The sequence below is a fragment of the Nannobrachium achirus genome (genome assembly GCF_963921795.1).
Source record: "Nannobrachium achirus genome assembly, contig: SCAFFOLD_154, whole genome shotgun sequence".
Classification (NCBI taxonomy): Eukaryota; Metazoa; Chordata; class Actinopteri; order Myctophiformes; family Myctophidae; genus Nannobrachium; species Nannobrachium achirus.
This window is the reverse complement of record NW_027664566.1, coordinates 145,479-173,183: the sequence shown is the minus strand read 5'-3', so window position 1 is coordinate 173,183 and position 27,705 is coordinate 145,479. Positions and strand designations below refer to the sequence as shown.

The window sequence follows — 27,705 nt, the reverse complement described above, 5'->3', positions numbered from 1 at the left end:
ACTCCACTACATCTCGGATTGAAATATTGTACTTTTACTCAACTACATTTATTTGAAAACTTTAGTTACTAGTTACTTTGTAGATAGAAGTAATAATATTATAAACCATACATTAACCACTTTAGCCATAGCCGATCTACAAGCTCACAACGCTTGTGAACTTATAGATCTGCTCATTTTCAAACATTTTGGACTTTTACTTTTGGTACTTTAAGTACGTTTTGATGCCAATACTTTAATACTTTTATTCAAGTACATTTTGAATTCCGGACTTTTACTTGTAAAGAGTGCTTAGATCACATTGCAGTATTGATACTTTTACTTAAGTAAAGAATGTGGGTACTTTTTCCACCACTGTGTAGGCCACACTCATTGTGAGCTTCTAGATCTGCTATTTTCAAAATATTATATTGCATTTGAAAACTTGAAATAGTACATTCTGCATAACGAGTAGGGCTATTTTTACTTTTGGTAGGCTATTTTAAGTACATTTTCATACCAATACTTTTGTAGGCTACTTTTAGGCTACATGTTGAATTCCCTGACTATTAATTGTGACAGAGTAGGCCTATTTCTACATTGCAGTATTCATACTTTTACTTAAAACAAAAAGTGAGTACTTTTTCCACCACTGCCGTCTATTACCACGCGCGCGTGGTTGAGGAGCTCTCTCTCCGTGGGGTAATAGACACGCACAGCCTCCGTGCATGCGCCTCCCTCCCAGCCGGGGGGAGGGAGCTAGTATAAAGCCCCACGCACACACACTCCCCCTCAGGTTAGAGCAGCACGGTCCACACACACACACACACTCTCACAAGGACAAGGACACACCGCACCGCTCTCTGCTTTATCTGATCCACCTTTACACGCAAGCCAACATAGTTTTATAGCGTTTTTATATGTTTTTTATATTTTTTTACTCTTCATATTTAGCTATTATTTTATTTTTTATTTTTTTTCCATAACGGATATTTCTTTTTTGTTTTCTTTCCCGACGTTCTTAACTTTCTTACTCTCTTGGAGGAGCCGTTGGGATTTCTATTGACGGACAGACAGTGCAGCGGGTCTGCAGTCTGCCGCTGAGCGCCAACATGGGCCGTTTCTTACCGCTGCCATGTCTTTTACTTTTGATATCAACGCAACTGGTGAGTAGCCTATAGCCTACTGATCTTACTGATACTGTGTGTGTGTGTGTGTGTGTGTGTGTGTGTGTGTGTGTGTGTGTGTGTGTGTGTGTGTGTGTGTGTGTGTGTGTGTGTGTGTGTGTGTGTGTGTGTGCGTTTGCGCGCGCGCGTGCTTATATGGGGGGGAAATGGAATATGAAACTGCCGCTCTCATGCGCAAAATGCACTTTTACGCAGCGGCGTCAGTTCAGAAAAAGCTACGGTACGGCAATCATGTTGCCGTACCTTAGCAACAGGCAACGATTACAGTACATTTTATTATTTCCCCCCTGTAGCCAAGGCATGGCAGCTGCCATAGCTTGCCATACCCAATTGACGCCTCTGCTTTTACGCACGGGAGCTGAGCCCCCCCCCATAGCCCATCTCTCTCTCTCTCTCTCTCTCTCTCTCTCTCTCTCTCTCTCTCTCTCTCTCTCTCTCTCTCTCTCTCTCTTTCTCTCACACATAGGCCTATGAATTGTTTGAAGCTGTACATTTTAATATTGTACGTGTTTTAGTTGTTTGTCACCCTGTTGTTTGTTCAGTTGTTTTTGGTGTTGAATCTTTAATGGAAACAGCCTTTAGCGTGTGTGTGTGTGTGTGTGTGTGTGTGTGTGTGTGTGCGTGCGTGCGTGCGTGCGTGCGTGCGTGTGAGAGAGATCCATTTGGTGTTTGTTTTTTTGGCCTACTGTACTTTTTAACCACTAACCCCATGCAGCATCCGTATTGTGGGGAAGGCTTTCGCTGGCAGAGAGCAGAGATCAAGCTCGCCGATCGGCTCTTTTCAGCGAAAGCTTTCCCCACAACAACAGAAAACAGAAAAGACACTCGTACAGAGCCCTGAGGGATTCCGACAAACCATATGGGGTTTAAGTGGTTAAAATGTCAATAAAATATTCAATTAATCAATCAACTCTCTCTCTCTCTCTCTCTCTCTCTCTCTCCACGCAGGTGGAGTCCTCGGGGGTGTTTGAGCTGAAGATCCAGTCGTTCAGCAGTGCGCGCGGCGCGTGCCAGCACAAGGCGCTGTCGCTGCGCGACTGCCAGATCTTCTTCCGCGTGTGCCTGAAGCACTCGCAGGACGTCATCGACCCCGAGCCGCCGTGCACCTACGGCACGGCGCTCACGCAAATCTTCGCCGCCGACAGCAACTCTGTGTCGGAGAGCGCGCCCATCCGCGTGCCCTTTCACTTCAAGTGGCCGGTACGAAAAACAACAAAACAAAACAAATAACACACACAACAGTGTTTCTCAGTTTTCTTTTACAACAAGGGTTCACATTTTAGATTGTATTTAAAAGATGAGTGTTAAAATGTTTTCATTTACTGTTTTCTATCATTTTAATGACTTTAATTTCAATGGTTGCAGGCATGCGTGCAAGTGGCGAAATATGTCTTTTTAGACACAAGCCTATTCCCAAGATGCACCGCAATCCTTCATGGGCAGATGTTACTTATGGGGGCTAGGAATGTTACTGTAAAGATATCGCCGGCTTATTGTGTCTAAAAAGACATATTTAGCCACTTGCACGCATGCCCCCATGCAACCACTGAAATCAAAGTCATTAAAATCGCTAAAACTATAGAAAGAATTAAATGAAAACATTTGAACACTCATCTTTTATTTTCTCAATCTAACATATGAACCCTTGTATAGGTCAATTTAGACCCACTGAAAATCTTCGCTGAAAATAAGCCGCCCCGGCTATTTTCCACAACGGTTTTGCGCAGAAAGAAAGGTTCAAGTGCTTAATAATTGACCAAAATATGCGCGCGTTAAATCATTCATATTATGATCATCAGCTGTATATGATTTATGCATGAGTGTAATGAATGGCTTATGGTTTATTAATGGCTCCGACACATATATCCCATTTCAGGGGACCTTCTCTCTGATCATCGAAGCCTGGAATGCCGAGTCATCGGATGACTTGTCCACAGGTAGGAACACTCGCTGTTACATACCTTCGCCACTAGGGGCCACTGTTCTCAATAGTTTATTTTGTTTATTTATAACACCAAGTATTCAACTCTATTAAAACTGGGAAGCGTCTGTTGCAATTTTAGGTTTGTAGCATTGTCTATTTAAAAAAAGCGCTTGTACATCTGCTATTTTCGAAACATTCTTTGGAAAGTCCTGAGCGTGAAGAGAACTAACATATTTAGAAGGCTTTTGTAGCCTCAGGTCTCAAATGGGTTCTATGTTTGCCATATATAGCCTTACACAAAGTGGATTTCAGGTACTCCCTTATGGGGCTCTAAATTGACTCTTACAGGTCTTTAACTTTGACAAAGTTAAGGGGAGACCTACAAATGTCAAAGTTTGAGAACCACTGGCTAAACATATCATAACAGGGCTCTGCATTAAGGCTTGTCCGCTTGTCAGGTGTCTCAAGTAAGTGGATATATATCGTCACTGTCTGGCAGAAACCTCGTATCTCGAAGTTTCCAAATTTGTGTGCTTGTAGAGCTGCTGTTTTCACTAGTTTAGATCATTTTTAAAATGTACAAAACGAGCGGTTTTGGACATATATTGGACGACAATATATGGATTAAAACAAATAAAAATAACTCACTTTTCCTTGCAGACAACCAGAACAACCTGATCAGCCGCCTGGCCACGGGGCGCCGGCTGGACGTGGGCGAGGACTGGTCCCAGGACGCGCACGCCGGCGACCAGAGCGAGCTGCGCTTCTCCTACCGCGTGCTCTGCGACGACTTCTACCACGGCGAGGCCTGTTCCACCTACTGCCGGCCGCGCGACGACACCTTCGGCCACTACGCCTGCGACCCGGCCGGGAAGCGCCTCTGTCTGGCTGGGTGGACGGGGGAATACTGCTCCGATCGTAAGATTTAAACGTTCAATGTCATCGCCGCTCCGCCTTCGCGCTTCTGGCGCGTTTATGAAATTGCTGCTCCGATCTCCAAAGATTTAATGTTCGTCACGCACAGGCGTTCATATGAAATGCTGCTCGGATTTTGAGCCATTTTTTGTGTTGAGAGACGTATAGGGTTTAGAGTTCTCAAATTCTGCCCGGACCCGACCTTACCCGAACCCGACCCGACATTTAGGGTAGGGTAGGGCATAAAATGTATGCTAATTAGTCGGGCCGGGTAGGGCCTCAGGCTCAATGAAAAAAGAAAATATATTTTTTTGTTATGTTATTACTAAATTCTTTCCAAACATGACTATACCCGAACCGACCCGACGTTTTCAGGCCGGGTAGGGCCTAAAATGTATGCTAACTAGTCGGGCCGGGTAGGGCCTCGGATCGGCCCAGTTAGGGCCCAGTTAGGGCCGGGTCTTAATTTTCAGGCCCGTTGAGGACTCTAAGGGTTTATTTAGGTTTCCGCCATATCTTAGCACCATGACGTTAGACCAATTTCTTTTTAGTGAGGGGATTTCTTTCCTCTCTCCGAAATCTTTGGAAAATGGTTGGGAAAATCAACATTTTAAAATGTATATATTTGGAAGATGTCCGCCTATTATAACGACATCTTAGCCCCCTTCCCCACAGTGCGTGGTTTGGGGGGGGGGGGGGGGGGGGGTGAGGGGGGGGGGGGGTATAAGAATAGAGAATAAGGGGGTCTGGCTCAACCTTGAAATTGTTAAGTCAAGCAGTTGTCAACACCATCCTGGGTTGCAGTGTGCGAGTGGATGGAGTTGGCTGAGGTCTGTTCCTTTTGTTTGCACCCCCCCCCCCCCCCCAAAAAAAAAAGAAAAGAAAAAATGGGCCCCCGGGCCGCCCGCCTGAACAGGGGACACGCGCTGGAACTTAATGTGCGCTGCCTTGCGTGAAAAGACATGGCATGTGTTGCTTTTGTTGTGAAGACCAGCTGCTTCATTGAGCATTTAACAAATACTTCTTCTTCTCGGGGAGGTGTGTGTGTGTGCGTGTGTGTGTGTGTGTGTGTGTGTGTGTGTGTGTGTGTGTGTGTGTGTGTGTGTGTGAGGGAGAGAGAGAGAGGGGCCAGGCTGGGGCAGAGAGGGGAAGGGGAAGGGAGGGGAGGTTGTTTTGTGACGCGAATGAAGAACGAGGGTACGCGCGTATACGCGCACGCACGTCACCGGTGGTGGAAAAAAGTACTCCAATGTTTTACTCGAGTAAAAGTATCCATACTGCAATGTAGAAATACTCTGTTACAAGTAAAAGTCCAGAATTCAAAATGTACTTGAACAAAAGTAGGAAAGTATTGGCATCTAAAGGTACCAAAAAAAAAGTACCGAAAGTAACAAGTACAAAATGTTTGAACATAGCAGATCTACAAGCTCACACCGCGTCGCATTGCGACGGGTTGTAGATCTTGTAGAGCGTGTAGATCGCCTATTTTCAAATAGCCTACGTATAAAATAGGGCTAAAGTGGTTAATGTATGTTTTATAATATCATAATGTATATCTGCAAAGTAACTAGTAACTAAAGTTTTCAAATAAATGTAGTGGAGTAAAAGTATCTGGATCCGAGACGTAGTGGAGTAAGAAGTAAAAGCATTGGGAATTGGAAAACACTCAAGTAAAGCACAAACACCTCAAGTAACAGTACTTAAGTAAATGTACTTAGTTACTTTACGCCACCGCACGTCACTACATCCATCCTTACCTCTGTCTCTCTCTCTCTTCTTTCCCTCCATCCGTCCGTCCGCCCCTCTCTCTCTCTCTCTCTCCCAAACAGCCATCTGTGCGACGGGGTGCTCGGGCCCCCACGGCTACTGCGAGGTCCCGGGGGAGTGCGTGTGCCGCCAGGGCTGGCAGGGCCCGTCGTGCAGCGAGTGTCGCCAGCACCCGGGCTGCCTGCACGGGACCTGCGCGCAACCCTGGCAGTGCAACTGCAAGGAGGGCTGGGGAGGACTCTTCTGCGACCAAGGTACGGTCTGCGCTGTGAACCGCACAAGAGTACATTTGGTTTTCTATAAGTGTCTTCTAAATCAGTGTTTCTCAACCACTGTGCCTGGGGACCTTTTGGTGTGCCCCTGAGAAGGGTCAAGTGTGCCCCTTGAAACTGCTTGAAAGCCAGTATTGTATTTATCATTTTAAAAATGATTTAAACTAGTGAAAACAGCCGATCTACAAGCACAGATTCTTGTAGATCGTCTGTTTTCACTAGTTTAGTATATTTTTTAGATGACAAATACAAAACAAACGGTTTTGGACATACAAGATTTCCACCCGACAACGACGCTATACTAGTGGCATCAGCATTAGCCAGGTCTGGTCATTTGACACCAGATTTCAATTTCTCTTTTAACTGTGATCATTTCAATAACAAAGGCTTCCATTTCGGCACGCCGACTTTCCGGTAAGAGAGACGCCATGGTTTCTGTTACCTTGGAATCCCCATTGATGATGTCATCGGTATGGTCTGAACATTCCACCAATGAAGCACAGAGTGAGCAGACAGGAGTTAAAGGAGTAGTTCACCCCCAAAATTACTTTTTTTCTATTGATTGCTCACGCCATGGAGACTTGAGTTCAACAATATTTTTTTAGTTTTAGTCTCATTCCTAAGACAATCATTTCATTACAATAAATGTACCCCCATTGATTCCGGATGGGGACCCAAATGCATTCGGGTCCCCATCCGGAATCAATGGGGTAAATTTACTATAATCAATTTTTTGTCTTAGGAATGAGACAGAAATACAACAAAATATGATTTAACTCAAGTCTCCATGGCATGAGTAATCAATAGAAAAAAAGTCATTTTGGGGGTGAACTACTCCTTTAATGCTCATCTTTAATGAGCACAATTGAGGACACATTATATGAAGATCAGTGGTGTAAAGTAACTAAGTACATTTACTTAAGTACTGTAGTTAAGTACAGTTTTGAGGCAATTGTACTTTACTTGATTAGTTCCAGTTTTCAGTACTTTTACTTCTACTCCACTACATCTCAGATCCAAATATTGTACTTTTACTCCACTACAATTATTTGAAAACTTTTGTTACTTTGCAGGTATAAATTATAATATTATGAATGATAAATGAATCCACTTTAGACCTATTTTATACCTAGGCTATTTGGAAATAGCCGATCTATAAGCTCACAATGCGTTGCGATGCGGCGTGTTGTGAGCTTGTAGATCTGCTATTTTCAAACATTTTTGTACTTGTATTATTTGAAGTATATTTTGACGCCAATACTTTCGTACTTCTACTCAAGTACATTTTGAATTCCAGACTTTTTACTTCTAAGGGTGCCCTCACACCAAAATACCTAGAGTGGAATCCGCCAATGCTTTTCAATGAGAATGGAGTGTTTTTTGCCAGTAGAGGATTACTGCAAAAAAACGCTACATTCTCATTGAAATGCATTGGCAGATTCCACTCTAGGTATTTTGGTGTGAGGGCACCCTAACAGAGTATTTCTACATTGCAGTATTGGTACTTTTACTCAAGTAAAAAATGTATGTACTTTTTCCACCACTGAAAATATTGAACATAATTGTAGCTCATACAATCAAGAAGTGACCTAGAAGTGTTACCGGAGGGGATTAGCATACGCTAGTGGCTCAGGAAGTACATGACTTTAAACACCTTCTCTGGCGTTTCACACTTCATTCAAAGTCAACTTGCCTCATTTTAAAGTGTGAAACGAGTCATTTGCCGGTCAAACAGACACATTTCCAATCCCACACGTGCATGGGATTCGAGTTGAGAAAACCGAAACAGGATTTCTTTCATCGGACAGCTTTAGCACGGATTCCTCACGATTCTTCAAAATAGCTTTCAAATGTGACGGAGAAGGAAAAAAAGAAGGCAGTAAAAATTGAATCAAATTCACCATTTGATTACGTAATTTGCGGAATTCATTAATTAATTAAAGGGTCGACCAATTCCTTGTCCCCACGATGCTTCGAATACAAGGGGAATGATTATAAAAAGAGAAGAATAGGAGAAGAGAATCCAGGATTAACGACTGCAAAAGTCACTTCATGAACTCACTCTCGGTGTAATTAATCCCAGGTGTTAAAACGAGGCCTTTGTCATGCGTTTAGAGCCGTGAGCCTGGGAAACGGGAGTACTTGAAAGTAGCCCACACACACACACACACACACACACACACACACACACACACACACACACACACACACACACACACACACACACACCCACACACACACACACACACACACACACACACACAGCACACTTATCTCACCTGTGACATCCTAAATGAGCCCGGGTCCATGTCGAAGGACACACTCGTCACGTAGGTGTGACCACCAGGCTTGTGCCGGTCGTCTAACAGCTGTCCCTGGGAGAAAAGTTGGAAGCCTTGAAGTGACACACTCCACCTCCACCACCATACCCTGTCCAGTCTGCCCATGTCCTCATCACGTGTGCGCGTGTGTGTGTGTACACACAGTGTACAAATGGAACATAAATGGACATAATGTGTCCATGGCAAAGACGTCTGCATATGCATATAAACACAAAGCATAATAAGCAGCAAGTATTACACGAGGCAATGGTAACAATCCATGCAGTACAGATCCCCAAAAGGTGAACAATCCACAGGAAGGGACATAATACGAAGGTAGATAGATACCTTTATTATCCCAAAGGGGAAAATCAGTTGCCCAGTGGCAGCACAGCAGTATAAGGTTATTTACAAAGTTACAGAGAAGTATGAAAAAGATACAAGAAAAAAAGAACGGAGTACAGAGTACAGTAAGAAGGTAACACAGTCTACATCATAATTAAGGTCTGACAAAAAAAAAAAAAATACAAAATAAATTGGGGCATCTGTACCATTTTACAAGCATTTAATTTATTTGATTTGATCCCATGGTCAACATTTGTTTGACCATTCAGAAATGCTACAGGACACGTTGCACTGTGGGATTAAATCAATTGTAAACAGCTGCTCGAGGCCTTTAGGTTCCTATCAGCGCAACAAAACCATTTGCAACCATAAAGCTGTAAGCGGTGACGACCGGGCCCTCACACCGTCCCTTGTCACGACGGTGTCACAGCTCTGCATCTGTGGCTGACTTCCTGGTGGAATTTAGGTCATGGCTCCAAGAATTACGCTTCTTTTGTAACTCTGGACTTGGTACATGAATGTACCAGTTTTGTAGTTGTACGTGAAACTGTTTCAACTTTGAAACATTTTGCACTTTAGTTGTGCACAGAATAATAAAGGACTCTTTGCAATGGGACCAGACAAGACATGACAAGACAGACCATTATTACAAATATGTGTTCAAAGTTGGCGTGCCTGCGTGCACGTGTGGAAGTGTTGAGTTTGACATTCACAGATATTCATAGACAACAACAGCATTCGGGTTAAAACTCTGCGAAGTGGAAACGCAAACCTTCAAACTAGTAGCTTAAATGTGAAATTCATCATGATTGGGCAACTCTATGACATTACGTATCACCTAAAATCTAGACCAGCAGACCAGCTGCCAAAGACGAGAACCAAAGTGTTTTCGCTGGAGCTCGCAGTGCTGGACCATAACTTATTCATTACGCCTTTAAGAAAATAAAACTATTGTGTTTTACGATGTAATTACATTTGATAATAGTAGGTGTTTTTTGTCTGTGTCTTTGCTGTGAAAAACACATCATTTACATTTATCTTGAGAGAACTGTACCATGTGACATCAGCAGGATATCCGTTGTGACCTCAGTGTGGCATCAGTGGAGGCACGAGCATATCTACAAGCTCACAAAGGGTTGCAATACAATGTGACACGTTGGGAGCGAGCTCGCAGGTTTATTTGACTATTTTCGGACAACAGATTTGGTGTAGAGGGAAATACTTGAGGTCCATTTATACTCCAGGACTCCAGGATGTTAATAATCGTCATTAACAATCTTAACATTGTTAATGAAGATTAATAGGTGCAAAGTGTCTTCTTCGGAGCTTCAATTTCTCGAATAACCTCTGCAAGACAGCAGTCAAAGATCACCATAAAATGTGTTGATCTTCAAGTTGGTAGGTAGGTGGCTTGTGTTTGGTCTTCGCTGCCGTCCAAACCCAACACAGCTATTGACCATATCATTTTCTTTTTTCCCGCAGACCTCAACTACTGCACCAACCACCGGCCGTGCCGCAACGACGCCACGTGCACCAACACGGGGCAGGGCAGCTACACATGCACGTGTCGCCCGGGATACAGCGGCAACAACTGCGACATCGAGACCAACGAGTGCGACAGCAACCCGTGTAAGAATGGAGGCAGCTGCAACGTAAGTCATTGACGACACCGCACAGCGTGTGACGCAGCGCCCCGTCAGGAGGAAACCTAGTTATGTCAAAATGATATATATAATATATACAGTAATTAATGTGAAAAAATAAAATAGCTGATCTGCAAGCTGAAAATAGCTGATCTACGCGCGAGCTACAAGCTGATTTCAACAATTTGCCTAAAATAAACGAATGCCAGGTGTGTTCACGTGTCAACGATAAAGCTAAAAAGGTTACACTTTACAATTGACAATTTAGGCATTTAGCAGACGCTCTCAATCCAGAGCGACTTAAGCAAGATATACATCAATACAATAAGCAAGATATACATCAATACAATAAGCAAGGTAATACATCAATACAATAAGCAAGGCAATCATCAACACATCAACAGCAATACATCAAATGCATAGAAATATCAATCTAGACAAAAGTAGCATAGGTAGATCGAGCACAGAGGTTATCGCCACAGAAGCTCATAACCTCAATACCGATGGCAGTGAAGGAAAGCTTCCCCGGCAATCAGCCTCAACACCGTTTGGTGAATTATGTAGTGGACGAACTCTGGGAATATGGTGTCAATGGCGTCCTTGCGTTGCCATCGTATGTAAACATCCTACCTACTCTCTGTCTCCCCTCCCAGGACCTGGAGAACAACTACTCGTGCACGTGCCCCCAGGGCTTCTACGGGAAGAACTGTGAGATCAGCGGCATGACGTGCGCCGACGATCCCTGCTTCAACCGGGGCACCTGCGTCCCGGGCACGGCCGGCGGGTACAGCTGCCGGTGCCCGCCCGGGTACACTGGCTCCAACTGCGAGAAGACGATTGACGGGTGCAGCAGCGAGCCCTGTGCTAACGGTAAGATGCCATGCTTCTTTCGCTCTCATAAATGGTGCGTGGCGCATACATGTGCCATGTACCATCGAGCTTTTCTCTATGTATGTATTTTCACATTCACACACTGACGGTGGTTGAAACCATGCAAGGCACGGTTCAGTGCCTTGCTCGAGGAGCCTTCCACATGCAGCGAAGAGGAGCCGAGGATTGGACCAGCAACCTTCCCATTCCAAGACAGTGATTCAGTGATTTCACAACGAACCAGGGCATTCACCAAATATTAGAATATTCGAATATCAAAGTCACTATTTCGGCATTGTTCACCAAAGTCGAATATTCGCTTATTTTTTCTTTTTTCTTTAAAAAAATAATATATACTGTATATATATATATTTCTTCATGGTTTATAAAGCTTGGCTAGATAGGAAGTCATAAGAATGAGTTGTCAATGCCCCTGGTGGATGAATTTGTTAATGCGCTATACCAGGGGGTCTCAATTTTTTTTAGGCCGTGACCCCCAAATAAACATATTTCAACTGGGGACCCCCACCCTGACAAGCACTTGGAATTGTAGGTATTACATTTAATGTGACTCTGTTCCACAGATAAATATTGTGAAAATAGCCGATCTACATGCTCACAACGCCTCGCAACGCTCGCCTCTTGCTTACTTAATATGTGACAGTTTGGCCAGTCCTGTTGAATATTCCACTATTCAAATACTTTGAGGTAGAATAATTCGAATACTAAAAATCACTATTCGTGAATAGTTAAGTAATGAAGTTAAAGTTAAAAAATGTGTAACATCCATCTTAGTAGTCTTTTTGTTGACGCCTATGGTGGCCCAGTTCTCGGTTAGAACTGCCATTCCCAGAATTCAGTTCAAATGAGGGTAATTTTGGAGCGTAACAACATTGTCAGAAATGGAATCTCTTAACGTAAACGTACATGAATTGATAAACTTCTCGTACAGTGTAAACAAATGTTTTAGAGAAGTTGTGAAAAATACTATGTGGAATGGTTATTGTGGCAGAATATAGGCTACGAGTGAAATGATGATCAGAATGAATCTGAATAGAGAGAGAGAGAGAGAGAGAGAGAGAGAGAGAGAGAGAGAGAGAGAGAGAGAGAGAGAGAGAAATCCACTGGGAGCTAAAAAAAAAACAAAGTGACTAACTAAGTGTTTGAAACATTTAATTGTAATTATATTATTTAGGTTACATAATCCTATCCTTTCAATTGGTAATTATTGAGATGCTTTGACACCCTATACTTGGTAACGCTTGCCCATTGACATTCCATGTCTATAATGTGTTATGAACATACAAAAATAACCTGCTTATAACACTGTATGATTCTATTACAAGAACTCATGAACACTTGATAACAATGATCAAGTGCTTGAACAACAAATGCTTGATAACAATAATACAAATTGTCTTATAATTACTTATAAAGTCAAGTATGAATCTATTATAATCTGTTTTAAAAGCATTATGAGCTTTTGTGAGTGTTTATAAAAATATACAGTGTTATAAGCATATCACATTTATGGAATATGTTTATAATGCATTAGGCCTATAGAGATTGAGATGCATAGTATAATAGTAATAATACTTCTGATAGCAATCATTGCTATACAGTGTTCAGTATCAGGGGTATCCAATGACACCAGGCTAAACAAGTGAAACTGTAAGTGAAGAGGACATTTGTAACCCACCTGTAATTCTGTTGTCTGTTTTACAAACGAGTTGGAGAGAGCGGGAGACTCCTGTTACTGAACAAACACTCCTATCAATGCTAGCAATGACTATCACAACATAGAGCTATGTGTAGGCCTAGAGCTTTTAACAAAACAATCTTGTGCACCCATCATTTCCGCGTTGTTTTTTAAATCTGCTATATCATTAAACACTGCCATTGGCCCTCGGCAGTACACACGGCAGGTTTGAAGTGGATCTGTCGGGCGGTTCTTGAGATATGTGGGAGACACACAAACAGACTGATAAATGTTACAGTATTCACTACCATGTCAGCACCTTGTTAATGACATTTAGAGTTCTCAATTTCTGCCTGAACCCGACCCTACCCGAACCCGACCCGACATTTAGGGTAGGGTAGGGCCTAAAATGTATGCTAATTAGTAGGGGCCAGGCCTCGGGCTCAATGAAAACAGAAAAGATAATTTTGTATTCCTACACTACCCGACCCGACCAACGTTTTCGGGCTGGGTAGGGCCGAAGCCGTTGAGAACTGTAGTGACACTTACCATGACCATGTTAGAGCATGAACTTTCATGTAGCTAACATGTCACAGCATTTGCTACCATTTAACTAAATCAAAACTACAAATGACGCAAACCTCTGTGTGCAGTGTGTGTAGGTACCTGTCCTTTGTATATCTTGAGAACCGTCAGAAGTGGGTTGGATAGGCAGAAAAGGCACAAAGGGACATAGAAAGATATATAGAGATTATGCCATACAAAAGGGGCACAGACAGACAGACAGACAGACAGACAGACAGACAGACAGATGTATGGGCATAAAGAGCATTAACCATCATGCAGCTACCATACTATGTTAGAGCATTCACTACCATGTTTGTTGACTTCTGTTATTGTGATTCAAAACTCATTTATAATGTGAATACTCAAGCAAACTTTCATGCACTGCAGAGATAGCAGTATATATAAGCTAGATCTGCTGTTTTCACTACTATTGTGCGACAGCCTTGTATGATGAAGCAGGGCTTTACTTTGCGAAGAAACGTACAAATTTGAAACCTGGAGTTACAAAGTTTCTTCCCGACAGTGACGATATTTACATCCCCGTAGTAATGTTGGTGTGCCCATGGATTCTTGGGACATGAAAAGTGTGCCCATGCAGAAAAAAGGTTGAGAAACACTGCCTTAGTAACATCATGAATTTATTTGAAGAAGTACATTTTATTTATTTCCCCTGTAGCCAAGGTATGGCAGCTGCCATTCTTTTCCATACCCAAATGACGCCTCAGGGAGTAAAAGTTGCTTGGGTAACACTAATGCCAACCCCTTGGCCACTGTCTGAACCTTTCTGACAATGCTTCACCCTCCCACCAAGGTTAAACGTAGCTGTGAACAGATTACCACACAGCTACTACAAAGTATCCGTATGTACTTTGTTTATTAATCACTTAGTCCCTATGTACTTAGCTGACTGAAGTCCCTCAGGGCTCTATAACATGCACCCGATCTGTTTCATCTTTGCTCATTTATGAGCTATAATAGCCTTCGCCAAGGGTTGTTAGCTCGTAAATCAGTTCTTGTTGGAAAGCGACACCACCGTAGCTTTACTCAGAGGAAGGAGTGTTGGTGGAACAGTTGCCGTTTCAGGGCCTTGTTTGTACTTCAACTGTAAGTGACCAAAACTGACCAGAACTCTCGCAGGGATATGAGGGTCAATTAGGGCCTCCGTGTGGAACGTAGATCACTTCAGTACTGGCTGGTGCACACTTTTCTGTTTAACCACCTGAACCCTGATATCGTCGTTGGCGGGTGAAAACCTTGTATGTCCAAAATCGTTTTTTCATTTATCATTTTAAAAATTATTTTAAACTAGTGAAAACAGCCGATCTACAAGCACACAACGCCTCGCGGTGCGAGGCGTTGTGTGCTTGTAGATCTGCTGTTTTCACTACTTTTGTGCGACGGCCTTGTGCTATGAAGCGGGGCTTTACTTTGCGAAAGAACGGACACATTTGAAACTTGGAGATACGAGGTTTCTGCCCGACAACGACGATATACTTGACTTGACTATACTTGAGCCTCAAATTCTTTCATCTTTATCCTGTGAAAAGCACATTTTGTTGACGATAAACAAAACATGAAAGTGGATTTAACACTTTCTCACCCCGTGGTATTTTTTGGTTACGTTTATTTTATTGTATTAATTCTTTTGTCAAAGTTAGGGTTCGGTGTCTTCCTGTGTGCTACATGTTCCACATTTGATTTGTACTTTTTTTTTATTACTATAAAGAAATACACATTTGATTTGTATATATTCTTTATTACTATAAAGACATGTAAGGATCATGCTCCAAAGGTTTAAACGTTTATTTTTGGTTGCCTTACACCACGGGCGTGACGTTTGCTCAGACCTACTTTTTTTTATTACCAACACCACACATTTGTCGTCGGTTAAGAAAGAGCAGTTCCCTGCTTCAAATAGCATTGTTAGCCGTGAGTGTGAAGCATCTGTTCATACACACAAAGGTTTTTTTTGCACTCACCTCAGCCACCACCAGCTGTCACATGGCTTCTGTCATATGCGTCCGGAGCTGTAAGCCTGGGAAACTGGCATGGCAGAGTAGCAAACACATTTTCTTTTTTATTGTACCCCTTGAAAGAGCACACTTATCTCACCTGTGACATCCTAAATGAGCCCTGGGTCCATGTCAAAGTACACACTTGTCACGTAGGTGCGACCCCCAGGCTTGTGCCGGCCGTCTGACAGTTGTCTCTGGGAATGTTAGAAGCCACTAAATGACACTCAATGACACACTCACCCATACCGAATGAAATCAAGAGATCAGAACTCTCCTCTGGATTTAGCTGGTTGGTTCTATTTCATTGAAAGAACAGAATGGTGCTGTCGACGTTCATACTTGGAATGCATAAATAGTTTATTCTTATTCATTTGTACACTGTCCATTAATGTGTAGAGATATGCAGTGTTTTGACGATAGCAAATAGCAAACACTAGTCTACATGCAACGCTGAGTGGTTGGTCTCACAATAACACAGGGCAAGCCACAACCACATATTAGACTATTACTTTGAAATTATATTAGTTATTCTGACATGTTAAATGACTTCCATTTTGGTTCTGTTTCGTTCTATAGCTCTCCCCTCCAACCAAAACATAGTCAGAAAAGGCTCATTATTTTTCTACGTTATTTAGGATTCAGACACACACCTTCGTTGAGTGTAAACGAAACTGCAGCAAGCAGGGTGAAAAGGTCTAATATCCTACCTACCATACTTTTTCTTTGGAAGTAAGAGAAGTTATCAAGCGATTCACCAACTCCACGGGATGTTCTGATTCAACAGGGGCAGCATGTTCTGTCTCTGTCTCGCTTATTTTTTATCCTAGACCTTTTGTGGAAGGTGAGCGCTCTTCCCCGCAGCAGCAGACAGAAATCACCAGCATACTTTCTTAATGCAATGTATATACCAGTGTTTCTAAAACGTGGAAATTTCAAGGTCTCCCCTCAACTTCCATTTGGTTCCATTTGTACGCTGTCAAAGTTACAGACTTGTAAGGGTCAATTTAGGAACCTAGAGAGTCCCTGAAATCCACTTTGAGAAACACTGGTATATACGAGACCACATTGTCACACAGTTAGCCTATTAATTTATGTATTCATTTTTATTTTTCACGTTGACTTGTTCTCATATAAAAGGATTCTGAAAGTTTCCTCGAGATCAGTCGAGCAACTGCAGGACAATCTGGGGGACGTTCCTTTGTTATCTAAACAAAACTAAAATGCTGCCTTAGAGGGCGATTCATTTATGTTGGTGTAAAGTAACTAAGTACATTTACTTAAGTACTGTACTTAAGTACAGTTTTGAGGTATTTGTACTTTACTTGAGTAGTTCCAGTTTTCAGTAGTTTTACTTCTACTCCGCTACATCTCAGAGGCAAATATTGTACTTTTACTCCACTACAATTATTTGAAAACTTTAGTTACTAGTTACTTTGCAGATATAAATGATTATATTATAAAACATACATTAATTCACTTTAGCCCTATTCTATACCGTGGCTATTTGAAAATAGCCGATCTACAAGCTCACAACGCGCCGCGATGCGACACATTGTGAGCTTGTAGATCTGCTATTTTCAAACATTTAGTACTTTTAATTTTGGTACTTAAAGTACATTTTGAAGCCAACACTTTCATACTTTTACTCAAGTACATTTTGAATTCCGGACTTTCCGGACTTTTACCTGTAACAGAGTACATCTACATTACAGTATTGATACTTTTACTTAAGTAAAGAATGTGAGTACTTTTTCCACCACTGGAACCACTGTTCTTCCCTGGGAGGTCTTGCAACAATCTTTCATGTCCATCAACAACACCCCGGCGGCTCCTTGACAAAGAATCTTATTTTACCAAGATAATGCCAATCCCAAGTGGTCTTCAAGTGGGCAATAAGGTGTGATGATGGCAGACTAACACAGTTGTTGTTGGCCTCGATTGTTGAGGAACTTGACCTATTGCAAAATGGCCCAATTTGTAATCCTTTAAACTCAATCATGCATACTGTAGATCAATAGCTGTTCTCACCCTGTGCTGTGCTCACATACTGAGCTCAGTGGCAAAGCACTCTGCTTGACAGCAGGGTTTATCAGGGTTCAAAGCTCATGGCGTTTATTGTTTATACATATTCAATATACAGTATAGTCAGTATGTATTTAGGCAGGGGAATTCTTATACATCAAACTTCCCAACAGTGTGCAAAACAATACAATAAGAAGGAGATAGAATGCTGTGATAACTAAGCCTTGTAATGAAATTAGATATAAAGGTAAAATAGCTGCAATAAAATGAATAACAAACAAAATAGCCGTACATGTAGGCCATACCGACAATCCATTGTACGCTCCTAGATCAAATGTCACCTTACAGAATATCAGCTTGAAAGGAACCACACAGAAGCACGTTTCTGTCACAATTTAAGTTTGTATGTTTTAGTGCTTTAAGGACACCAGTTCTCAACCACTGTCCAGGGACCAGCAGCGGTCCAAATAGGACCCTTACGGGTCTGTAACTCTGAGAGTGTACAAATATTGTGCACGCTCCGCAAGTTCAATTTACACAGAATTCTACCATATAGATTGGGGTCCGGGCTCCCAGCGATTGAAAAGGGCATACTTATATGTACATATAAAAACAATAATAGCCGATTGGTCTATTGTTTTATTTTATTCGTTAAAAAATAGGGCTTCTAAAAGTGGTTAATCTCACTCTCTGCTTCCAGCCAGTAACTTCGGGCTTTGTTTTGAAATGCTCCTGGAGTTCCACACTGTCTGGAATGTGAGGCTGGCACCATGCTGATAGACCTGTCTGCTGCTGCTGACAGACAGATAGACAGACAGGCAGGCAGGCAGGCAGGCAGGCAGGCAAAAAGACAGACAGACAGGCTAATAGCTGCTCACTGCTAATACAGACAAATGTTGTTGTCTTTTAGACGTGTGACACACTTGTCATTGAGGGAAATTTGGAGAACCTTTCCACCGAGCTAATGTAGATGCTGTGTTGTTTTCTGTAGTCTCCACCGGGGGAATTCTCTCGTTTTTCTTTTATGGTTTGTTTGGCAGAAAGTACGCTTGTGCAGATTGTGTGACTTTCTAACTAAGCAGCGCCCTTCCTCGTGTAGATGGGGAAGTCCTTCTGGGCATGCAGTACAGTACACATGCCAGCCTTCTATTGTTGTCATGGTATGCCAAATTAGCATTTTAACAACTTGACCCTACCGCTTCCCTGTAGTGAAAACACACCTTAAAGCATATTGTCGTTGTCGGGTGGAAACCTAGTATCTCCCAAACCGTTCGTTTTGTATTTATCATTTCAAGAACGATTTAAACTAGTGAAAACAGCCGATCTACAAGCACACAACGCCTCGCACTGCGAGGCGTTGTGTGCTTGTAGATCTGCTGTTTTCACTAGTCTTGTGCGACAGCATTTTATGATGAAGCAGGGCTTTACTTTATGAAAAAAAAACATACACATTTGAAACTTGGAGATACGAGGATTCTGTGACAGTGACGATATTCTCTCATCTCTGCAGCTATAGAACATTCATTTTCAGGTCAGGATACCAGTGTTGTCCAATCAGGAGAGAGAACTCACTCAGTACAGTGCATTGTGATAAACAAGTGAGATTGGAAGTGACGACACAAACAAATGCAGACAATATTGGAAGTGAAACACTTTAAGATCGTAGCTGATAAATGTGTTACTCTGCAATTAATTGGCAATGGACAACCACACTGAAACGAATCTTCTGTTTATTAAGAGAGACGAAACTGGAGTGTACAACTGGAATCAAATGGACCTGTGTGTGTGTGTGTGTGTGTGTGTGTGTGTGTGTGTGTGTGTGTGTGTGTGTGTGTGTGTGTGTGTGTGTGCATTTGGTTCCATTTCTAATGCATACTTCAGCGATAAAAGCGCCAAGCTCCGGATTAAGAGAGTCTGCTAAATACTTAAATTGTAAATTGTAACTGTAACGGGGAGACCAATACACGCCATAGCAACGATTACTAAATGAACATAAAGCATTTTATTTTACAAACAGAAATATGTCACTTATGCTACCCTTGTGTGAACAACAGGCTCCTAAACGGCTTGGCAGTGCTACAGCTTGTACTATGGTTGTTTTATTATGAGGCAAACACTTAATGATAGCCTCGACAGATAACGCTGACATTGCAAAACACAGATAAAAAAAAAAGTATCACAAGAAACTTGCACACACACACACACACACACACACACACACACACACACACACACACACACACACACACACACACACACACACACACAGGCGCGCGTGTGTACATGCTGTATCTGTGTTTTCACACTGACCTCCCAGAGGCCCTCATTAGTGTGTGGGAAACACTGCTTGCACATGTGCAATCTCATTTTTAGACGTATTCTTGCCTCTCTCTCTATGTGTGTGTGTGTGTCTGTGTGTGTGTGTGTGTGTGTGTGTGTGTGTGTGTGTGTGTGTGTGTGTGTGTGTGCTCGCACGTGTGTGTGTGTGTGTGTGTGTGTGTGTGTGTGTGTGCGCTGTGCGTGCGTGTGTGTGTGTGTGTGTGTGTGTGTGTGTGTGTGTGTGTGTGTGTGTGTGTGTGCGTGTGTGCGCTCTCCCCCCACTCCTAACAAACGGAGACATGTGTTAAGTGCTGTTGTCAAGTGAAGCTGCTCTTCTGGAGTTGTGTTGCAACGCTGCGGCGCTAGGCATGCTAACACGCAAACACCATATAAGGAAGTGTCTCTGAGTGCATGGCCGAACGACCTCTCGGTCCACTTTCTCTCTGCTTGCCAAATTTAATTTAGTCCCTTTTTTTGTTCGTTTTTTGGTTTCGTTCTCCCCCATTTACTCTCCAAGCGAACCGTCACCAATTCTCATGGTGCACGTACTGCATTCCCCACCTGCCCACTGTTTACCTGAGGAGTGAAAGACGTAAAAAGGGAAGATCTACAAGCCCACAGCGTGTCGCACTGAGATGCATTGTGGGGCTTGTAGATCTGCTATTTTCAGTGCACAAACAAATAATAATGCATAATGCATTGCAGAGGCTCCCACAGGAGGTGCCAAGGCCCCTGTGTTGCGCCCGACAAACAGGACTTCAGGCCAGTTTGTCCCCGGATGTAGAATCCTGCCTAAATACAATTCATATCCAGTTTGAATTAAGGCTATAGTACAACAATACTCACAGCTTTTCTTTCCATTGTTCACAAAACATATCGTCGTTGTCGGGTGGAAACCTTGTATGTCCAAAACCGTTTGTTTTGTATTTATAATTTTTAAAATGATTTAAACTAGTGAAAACAGCCGATCTACAAGTGTGTGCTTGTAGATCAGCTGTTTTCACTACTTTTGTGCAATGGCCTTGTAGGATGAAGCAGGGCTTTGCTTTGCGAAGAAATATACAAATTTGAAACTTGGAGATACGAGGTTTCTGCCCGACAGTGACAATATACGGACGGAAAATAAGCCACACATTGATGCGACGAAACTGAACGTAATCAAATAAAATAGGTCTATATTTTTGTTGACGTCATTAATAAACGTCCTTGAAGCATGCATGCACGTCTTTAAAAAGAGTGTTAGAACCTCCACAGAATGTTTTGGGGCTCGTGTAATTTACCGGCATACATTTTCAATTATAAAAAAAATCATAATTAGCTTGGCGCTATTGTTGCTGAAGTACAAATTAGGGCTTTCGTGGTTGACCACAATGCATTGGAACTGGAACCAAATGCACACACGCACAGGTCCATTTGGTTCCAGCTATACACTCTTCAGACCTGTTACAGACCTGTAAGGGTCCCATTTGGTTCCTAACTATCAGTCATTTAGCCCTCACGGACCCTGGTCCGTGAGTCTGAGAAACCATTGCTGTAGGCAAGCATTGTTGGCAGCGGTGCAACTGCTGGAATGTTTTCCTGCTTCCTCTTGAAGCATTTCACCCTCCTTCCCTACATGTCTTGGCTTCCTGCCATCGCTCTCTCTCTCTCTCTCTCTCTCTCTCTCTCTCTCTCTCTCTCTCTCTCTCTCCCTCAAAGTGTTTACAGTAAACATCCTCAACTCACTTCCATCTTAAAGACATATTACACCTCGTTTCCTTGTTGCAAATTGCAAATGACGGTTTGATTTCGTGCTCCTGAAGTAGTTTGACCGCTCTGCTATACACCCTCGAGTGGTCCGGTGCAACCAGGTACTTTCTTTAAGGAAGAAAGTACCTTAAATAAGCACACATAATAATATAACTTAATGGATTGCATTTTTATAGCACTTTTCCAAGTGCTTAAAGCACTTTACAATGGTCCATTCGTTCATACATGCATACAGGTACTTACTGTCAAGGGAAATGCTTTTCTTGAGGTACTTGTAAGGTTCTTGCTCGAGATACTTTCTAGTCAGGAAGTGATCGCCCCTCACATACTCCACCCAATCAAAAGGCGAGGTTTTTCAACATAGATTAGATAGTTTTTTTTACCAATCCTACCGAAGGAGGAGTCTGGATTTTATCTTCCGGTGCGTCCTACCACTTTAAATACCTCCTGCGTTCCCTTGATGGAGTCCTGTTGATCGGCTCTCTCTGTTGTTGTGCCAGAGGATGACTGATTGACGGGAAATAGACTGAAAGTAGCCAATCTACGAGCATCGCAATGCATTGTGAGCTTTCTATAGCGTTCTAGACCCTGATGTTAGATAGGAGAGTGGAGGGGAGCAGCTTTCTATAGCGTTCTAGACCCTGATGTTAGATAGGAGAGTGGAGGGTAGCAGCTTTCTATAGCGTTCTAGACCCTGATGTTAGATAGGAGAGTGGAGGGGAGCAGCTTTCTATAGCGTTCTAGACCCTGATGTTAGATAGGAGAGTGGAGGGGAGCAGCTTTCTATAGCGTTCTAGACCCTGATGTTAGATAGGAGAGTGGAGGGGAGAGCTTTCTATAGCGTTCTAGACCCTGATGTTAGATAGGAGAGTGGAGGGGAGAGCTTTCTATAGCGTTCTAGACCCTGATGTTAGATAGGAGAGTGGAGGGGAGCAGCTTTCTATAGCGTTCTAGACCCTGATGTTAGATAGGAGAGTGGAGGGTAGCAGCTTTCTATAGCGTTCTAGACCCTGATGTTAGATAGGAGAGTGGAGGGGAGCAGCTTTCTATAGCGTTCTAGACCCTGATGTTAGATAGGAGAGTGGAGGGGAGCAGAGATTCAGTCCCCAGTTGCTGTCAGCTCCACTGCACTCTCGCATGGCATGGCATGTCTGCCATGTTCGCCGTTTGTCATGTTTTTTTTATTGTCATTGTAATTTTTTTGTCAGTGGTGTAAAGTAACTAAGTACATTTTACAATGTTGAGGTACTTTTACTTTATTGGAGTAGTAGTAGTAATCTCAGAGGCAAATATTGTACTTTTACTCCACTACAATTAATTCAAAACTTTAGTTACTAGTTGCTTTGTAGATTTGTAGAAAACATACATTAACCACTTTAGCCACTTTATATACATTTCGGCAATTTAAAAATAGCCCATCTACCTACAATGCAACTCATTGTGAGCTTGTATATCTGCAGTTTTCAAAAGGTTTCGACAAATGTTATACATTTGAACACTTTTGAAAGAGGACCTTCTGTATAATGTGTATTGTCTACTTTTGGCACTTAAAGCACATTCTCATACCAATACTTTTGTACTTTTACTCAATAGAATTTTGAATCCCGGATTTTTACTACATTATTTCTACATTGCAGTATTGGTACTTTTACTCAAGTAAAATGTGTTTTTCCACCACAGTTTTTAGTTTGTAAGACCCAAACTAAACCCCTCTCTCTCTCTCTCTCTCTCTCTCTCTCTCTCTCTCTCTCTCTCTCTCTCTCTCTCTCTCTCTCCAGGTGGTCTGTGTCTAGACCTGGGCCACAGCGTAAAGTGCCGGTGCCGCCCCGGTTTCGCCGGCCCCCGCTGCCGCACCAACGTCGACGAGTGCCGCGCCAACCCCTGCCACAACGCCGGCACGTGCGTGGACGGCGTCAACGGCTTCACGTGCACGTGCACGCTGGGCTTCACCGGCCGCGACTGCTCGGTGCGCGCCGACGCCTGCACAGCGCCGGACGGCAGGGGCCTGTGCCTCAACGGAGGCACCTGCTACACCCACTTCAGCGGCCCGGTGTGCCGCTGCCCGCCGGGCTTCATGGGTGCCCGCTGCGAGTACGACAACGTCCCCGTGGTGGTCACCGTGGTGACGCCCCGGACGGAGGAGAAGGAGGGCGCGGCGCTAGCGGTGACCGTGGCCCTGGGCGTCGTCACCCTGGCTCTCCTGGCGTGCGCCTCGGTTTTCGTCCTCCGGATGCTGCGCCGGCGCAGCCGGAAGCTGGCGGCCGCGTCCTCCTCGGCCGTCAAGAACGACCTGGTGGCGGTGAACAACCGCGGCGCGGCGGCGGCCGGCCTGCCGCTGCCGGGGAGTGCCAGGGAGAAGGAGGCCTTCCTCGCCCCCCCGGGTGGGCAGTTCAAGGTGTCCAACAAGGACGCGGCGGCGCTAGTGGCCGACGACCTGTCCACGTACAAGAACAAGATGGCCGAGCGCAACCTGGCCAACGAGGAGGGCCGCCTGACCAAGGCCAAGTTTGACATGTAAGGATCTCGTTTTCGTTGCATCCTGTCTGTCTTTCTAGTTGTCTGTCTGTCTGTCTCTCTGTGTCTGAAGGCCAATTTCATGCTTTGAGCGACAATTGTCGGATGGCGCAATCCGCACCGCAATTAGAATGTTCAGTTGAGGCCTTTAGCAGGCACTCTTCCATCCACAGTGACGTAAACCAAGAAGCTAGCATCAAAACAACAATATGTACATTGAAGGTATAGGATACCACGTAAACAAAGTGACCGTAGCCACCGACACGTCTCCATCGACGCTCAGAGTTTCATGTTGTCTGCTACTCAAAATGTAAACAAGGAAGTGAATCTTGTCTCGTGCATCTCCGTGGTAATGGAGCTTATACTCCGGTCACAGCGCACGCAACATTTCAGGAAGAATTTGAAAGTGAGATTAGGATTTTCCCATGGCCCTATCATAGTACAGTCTGCGGTGATAAGCCATCACCGTGGTGTAGTTTCCTAGCTATCACCTAAGACTTTGTTATACATGTTTAGGTGATAGCTAGAAAACGTCATCACGGTGAAGTGATAGCTCTTCACCTTAGACCATGGGTCTTCAACAGGGGGTCCGGGACCCCTAGGGGGTCCTCAGAGTTACTACAGGGGGTCCTCCAAATCTTTGAGTGATAGAAACTTTTTTTCTCCTTTTTTATATTAACCACTTGAACTCTAGTGTCATATTCTGAGAACTGTCCCAGTTGTGTTTTGTAGTTGATGTGTGAAACGTGCCAGAGCCCGTCTCTGCACAGGCCTGTGTATCTGATGCCTATCTGATCACGTCTTATCGCAGCTGAACTACGCACGCACGCACGCACGCACGCACGCACGCACGCACGCACACAGATACACCTCACCTACACACATGAGGGTTGTTTACTTCCCGCTGTTTTCTTATACTAACATTCCTGCCTCTTTCTCTCTCTCTCTCTTTCTCTAGCAGTAAGATATGTGACTCATCCATCAAGGTGCCCTCAGTGGGTGGGATTTACCATCCTATCTTCATCATTCCCGAGCAGGGAGACCAGTGTGTGTTTGCGACAGAGGTAAGAAACACGTTGCCAAACGTCGATTATGGGCTCTGTCCACACAAAGAGTCTTTTTCTTAGCTGCCAAAAATGTTCCAACATGGCGGAAACAGAGGATGTACAAGCTTTGCTTGTTGATCTGCTCTTTTTTTGTGACACGGTCGTATAACAAAGTATAAAACCGGATTTAATCTTAAGTCTTTATCCAAGAATGTTCTGTGAAATGAGAGGGCTAACGTGGTTAACTTATTTATGTAAAATCTTCATAAATGGTAAACAGCGCGTTCAAATAGCACCTCATTCAACAATGTGCATGTCGATGGCTTGGACATGTACCGAGGAGGTATGAGACAGGCACGTGCACACATAGACATCAAAGGGGGCTTGAGCCCCTGTCCTTTTAACGTCTGTAAAAAAAGTGCCCTCTCCAGACCATGAATGCAAGTTTTGAAAATAGCAGACCTCCAAGCTCACTGTGCGCTCGGAGGTCTGCTATTTTCGATATTTTCACCAAAAGGCCCTTTTAGAAATGTCAGCCCCTGCCTCTCTAATATTCTCTGCACGTCCCTGGTATGAGATGTATATATACACATTGGGGAAGGATGTTTAAGTTGGAGCTGCCATGCAGGCAAGAGGAGAAGAGAGAAGGCCGAGGATGGAATGTGGTGAGAGAGCGCCGTGCAGGTTGGCTGCATGTGGAACAGGCACGTGCACACATAAGACATCAAAGGGGGCTGGGAGCCCCATCCCTTTTACCCGTCTGTAAAAAAAAGTGCCTTTTCCAGACCATGAATGCAGTTCACTATGGTGAAAGAAACGCCATACCTGACGCGTTTGTGAGCTTGGAGGTTGGCTATTTTCAATATTTTCAACAAAGGCCCTATTATTTCAGGCCCTGCCTCTCTAACATTCTCTGCACGTTCCTGCCGAGGAAGATGCAGAAAACAGAGACATGGGGAAGGGATGAGCCGCTGCCGGGGATCCCCTGATGGGAATTATAGCCAAAAAGAAGAACGATAATGTGACAAATGGTCCCGTTATGAGTCTAAAACTGTTCTCTTTCAAATATTCCTCTCATTGTACCTCACTGTAAAGCCGTCCAAAGTAGACCAAGATGTCTCATTGATATTCATTTCAGCTGTGACTAGTATTTAAGAGATACCATTTTAGGTATTTTTCAGTTTCGCCCATTTGGGAAAACACACAATACTAATTGTGCCTATAGTGAGTTCCATTGTAGAACAAGCACACAAATACAACAAAACCCTGACCTCCCCACTGAAAATTCAAGCATGTTTGCACGCAATCCCGGTCTTCATTTGCTGAACATGTATTATCACCATGTACGCCGATGACTGACTCAAGTCTTTCTGTGTCTCTCCCTCAGGTGTAGCCTTGGCTTCTGACAGTCTACCAGCCCAACGGGGGAGAAAAGAAGTCCTACCCCAGCACCTCTCAACTTGTGAGGACCCTCTGCAAGAGCCTAGCAGCCCAGCGGGAGAGAAAAGACCACCCTATCATCTCTCGTCTGGCGAAGACCCTCTGCGAGGCGCACTGACCTGTCGACAATAGCACCAGAGGATCTATATTCACTTATGTTATTTAATATTTATTGCTGCTGCTCAACAAGAAAAGACTTGGTTATTCTTTTTTATATATATTATAAATATATTCTTTTTTTTATTGAACAATGGAGGATTGAGAAGAAAAGGCAAGAAAAAGGAGAAAGACGGAATGCCTGGCACTATTTGCACTATATATTTTTGTATTCTTTACTTTAAGCTTTCCTTACTTTTTTTTTATTAATTTAAAGTCGTAATATAATTTTTGTCATGGATATATATATATATTTTTTTATTATTCTTTGGAAATGAACAAGAAAGAAGGGAGGACCTGACCAATCAGAAAAGACCGGTGCCTTAGCAATGGGCCGTTGTCCATGAGAAGCTGTCAATCAATCTGCCAGAGGACCTGCCTTACACATTGGAAATGCTTTCATAATTTTTTATTTTTTTTTGTTTGAGTCTGGAATCCAGGAGAACAAGATGGAATATACGGTATCTCCGAAGTCTTCCTATATATGTTTCCTATAGCTGAAAGCTCAAATGGACATGTAGGTCTGGCGCGGTGGTAGACATTCATGAGGATCAATGCGTGTTTCAAATCGGCTCAGTCCATGGATATTATCGAGTGTTACGCCGTCCGTCCAGCATACATACGCCTTACAATCACCGTCCGATCAGAACAAGTGCCTCTCCTTTAAAAGAAACACGGGCAGAGTCCGCGATCCGTGTGGAAGCCATGCCGTTTTTTCTTTACCCGATTGGATGTTTTTCATTTTAAAGGGGATGTGAGATCTGACAAAGGAAAAGGTGAAGTGATATTGACCCGTGCTGAGGAAGGGATTTACGGAATCTTTTCCTTTCCGTCCACCAATCTACGAGACTGGTTATTAGGGATGGGACGATATGAAAATGTCATATCACGATTATTGTGACAAAAGAAATCGCCATTTACGATATTATCGAGATAATCAAAATCCATTATCCTG

The 27,705-nt window shown here is 43.4% G+C and overlaps 1 protein-coding gene across 1 annotated transcript; it reads left to right on the top strand.

Moving 5' to 3' along the window:
• Positions 1-1,091: 1,091 nt before the first annotated feature.
• Positions 1,092-26,618, top strand: LOC308280927 (delta-like protein C; the record flags this gene model as incomplete). The annotated part of the gene is made up of 10 exons (XM_080755229.1): positions 1,092-1,145; positions 2,115-2,366; positions 3,043-3,103; positions 3,751-4,008; positions 5,835-6,026; positions 10,193-10,362; positions 11,007-11,223; positions 23,373-24,108; positions 25,067-25,172; positions 26,542-26,618. 10 exons carry the CDS (start codon positions 1,092-1,094, stop codon positions 26,545-26,547), a joined length of 2,052 nt encoding a protein of 683 aa, XP_080611355.1. The 3' UTR covers positions 26,548-26,618.
• Between the last annotated feature and the right edge of the window lie 1,087 nt (positions 26,619-27,705).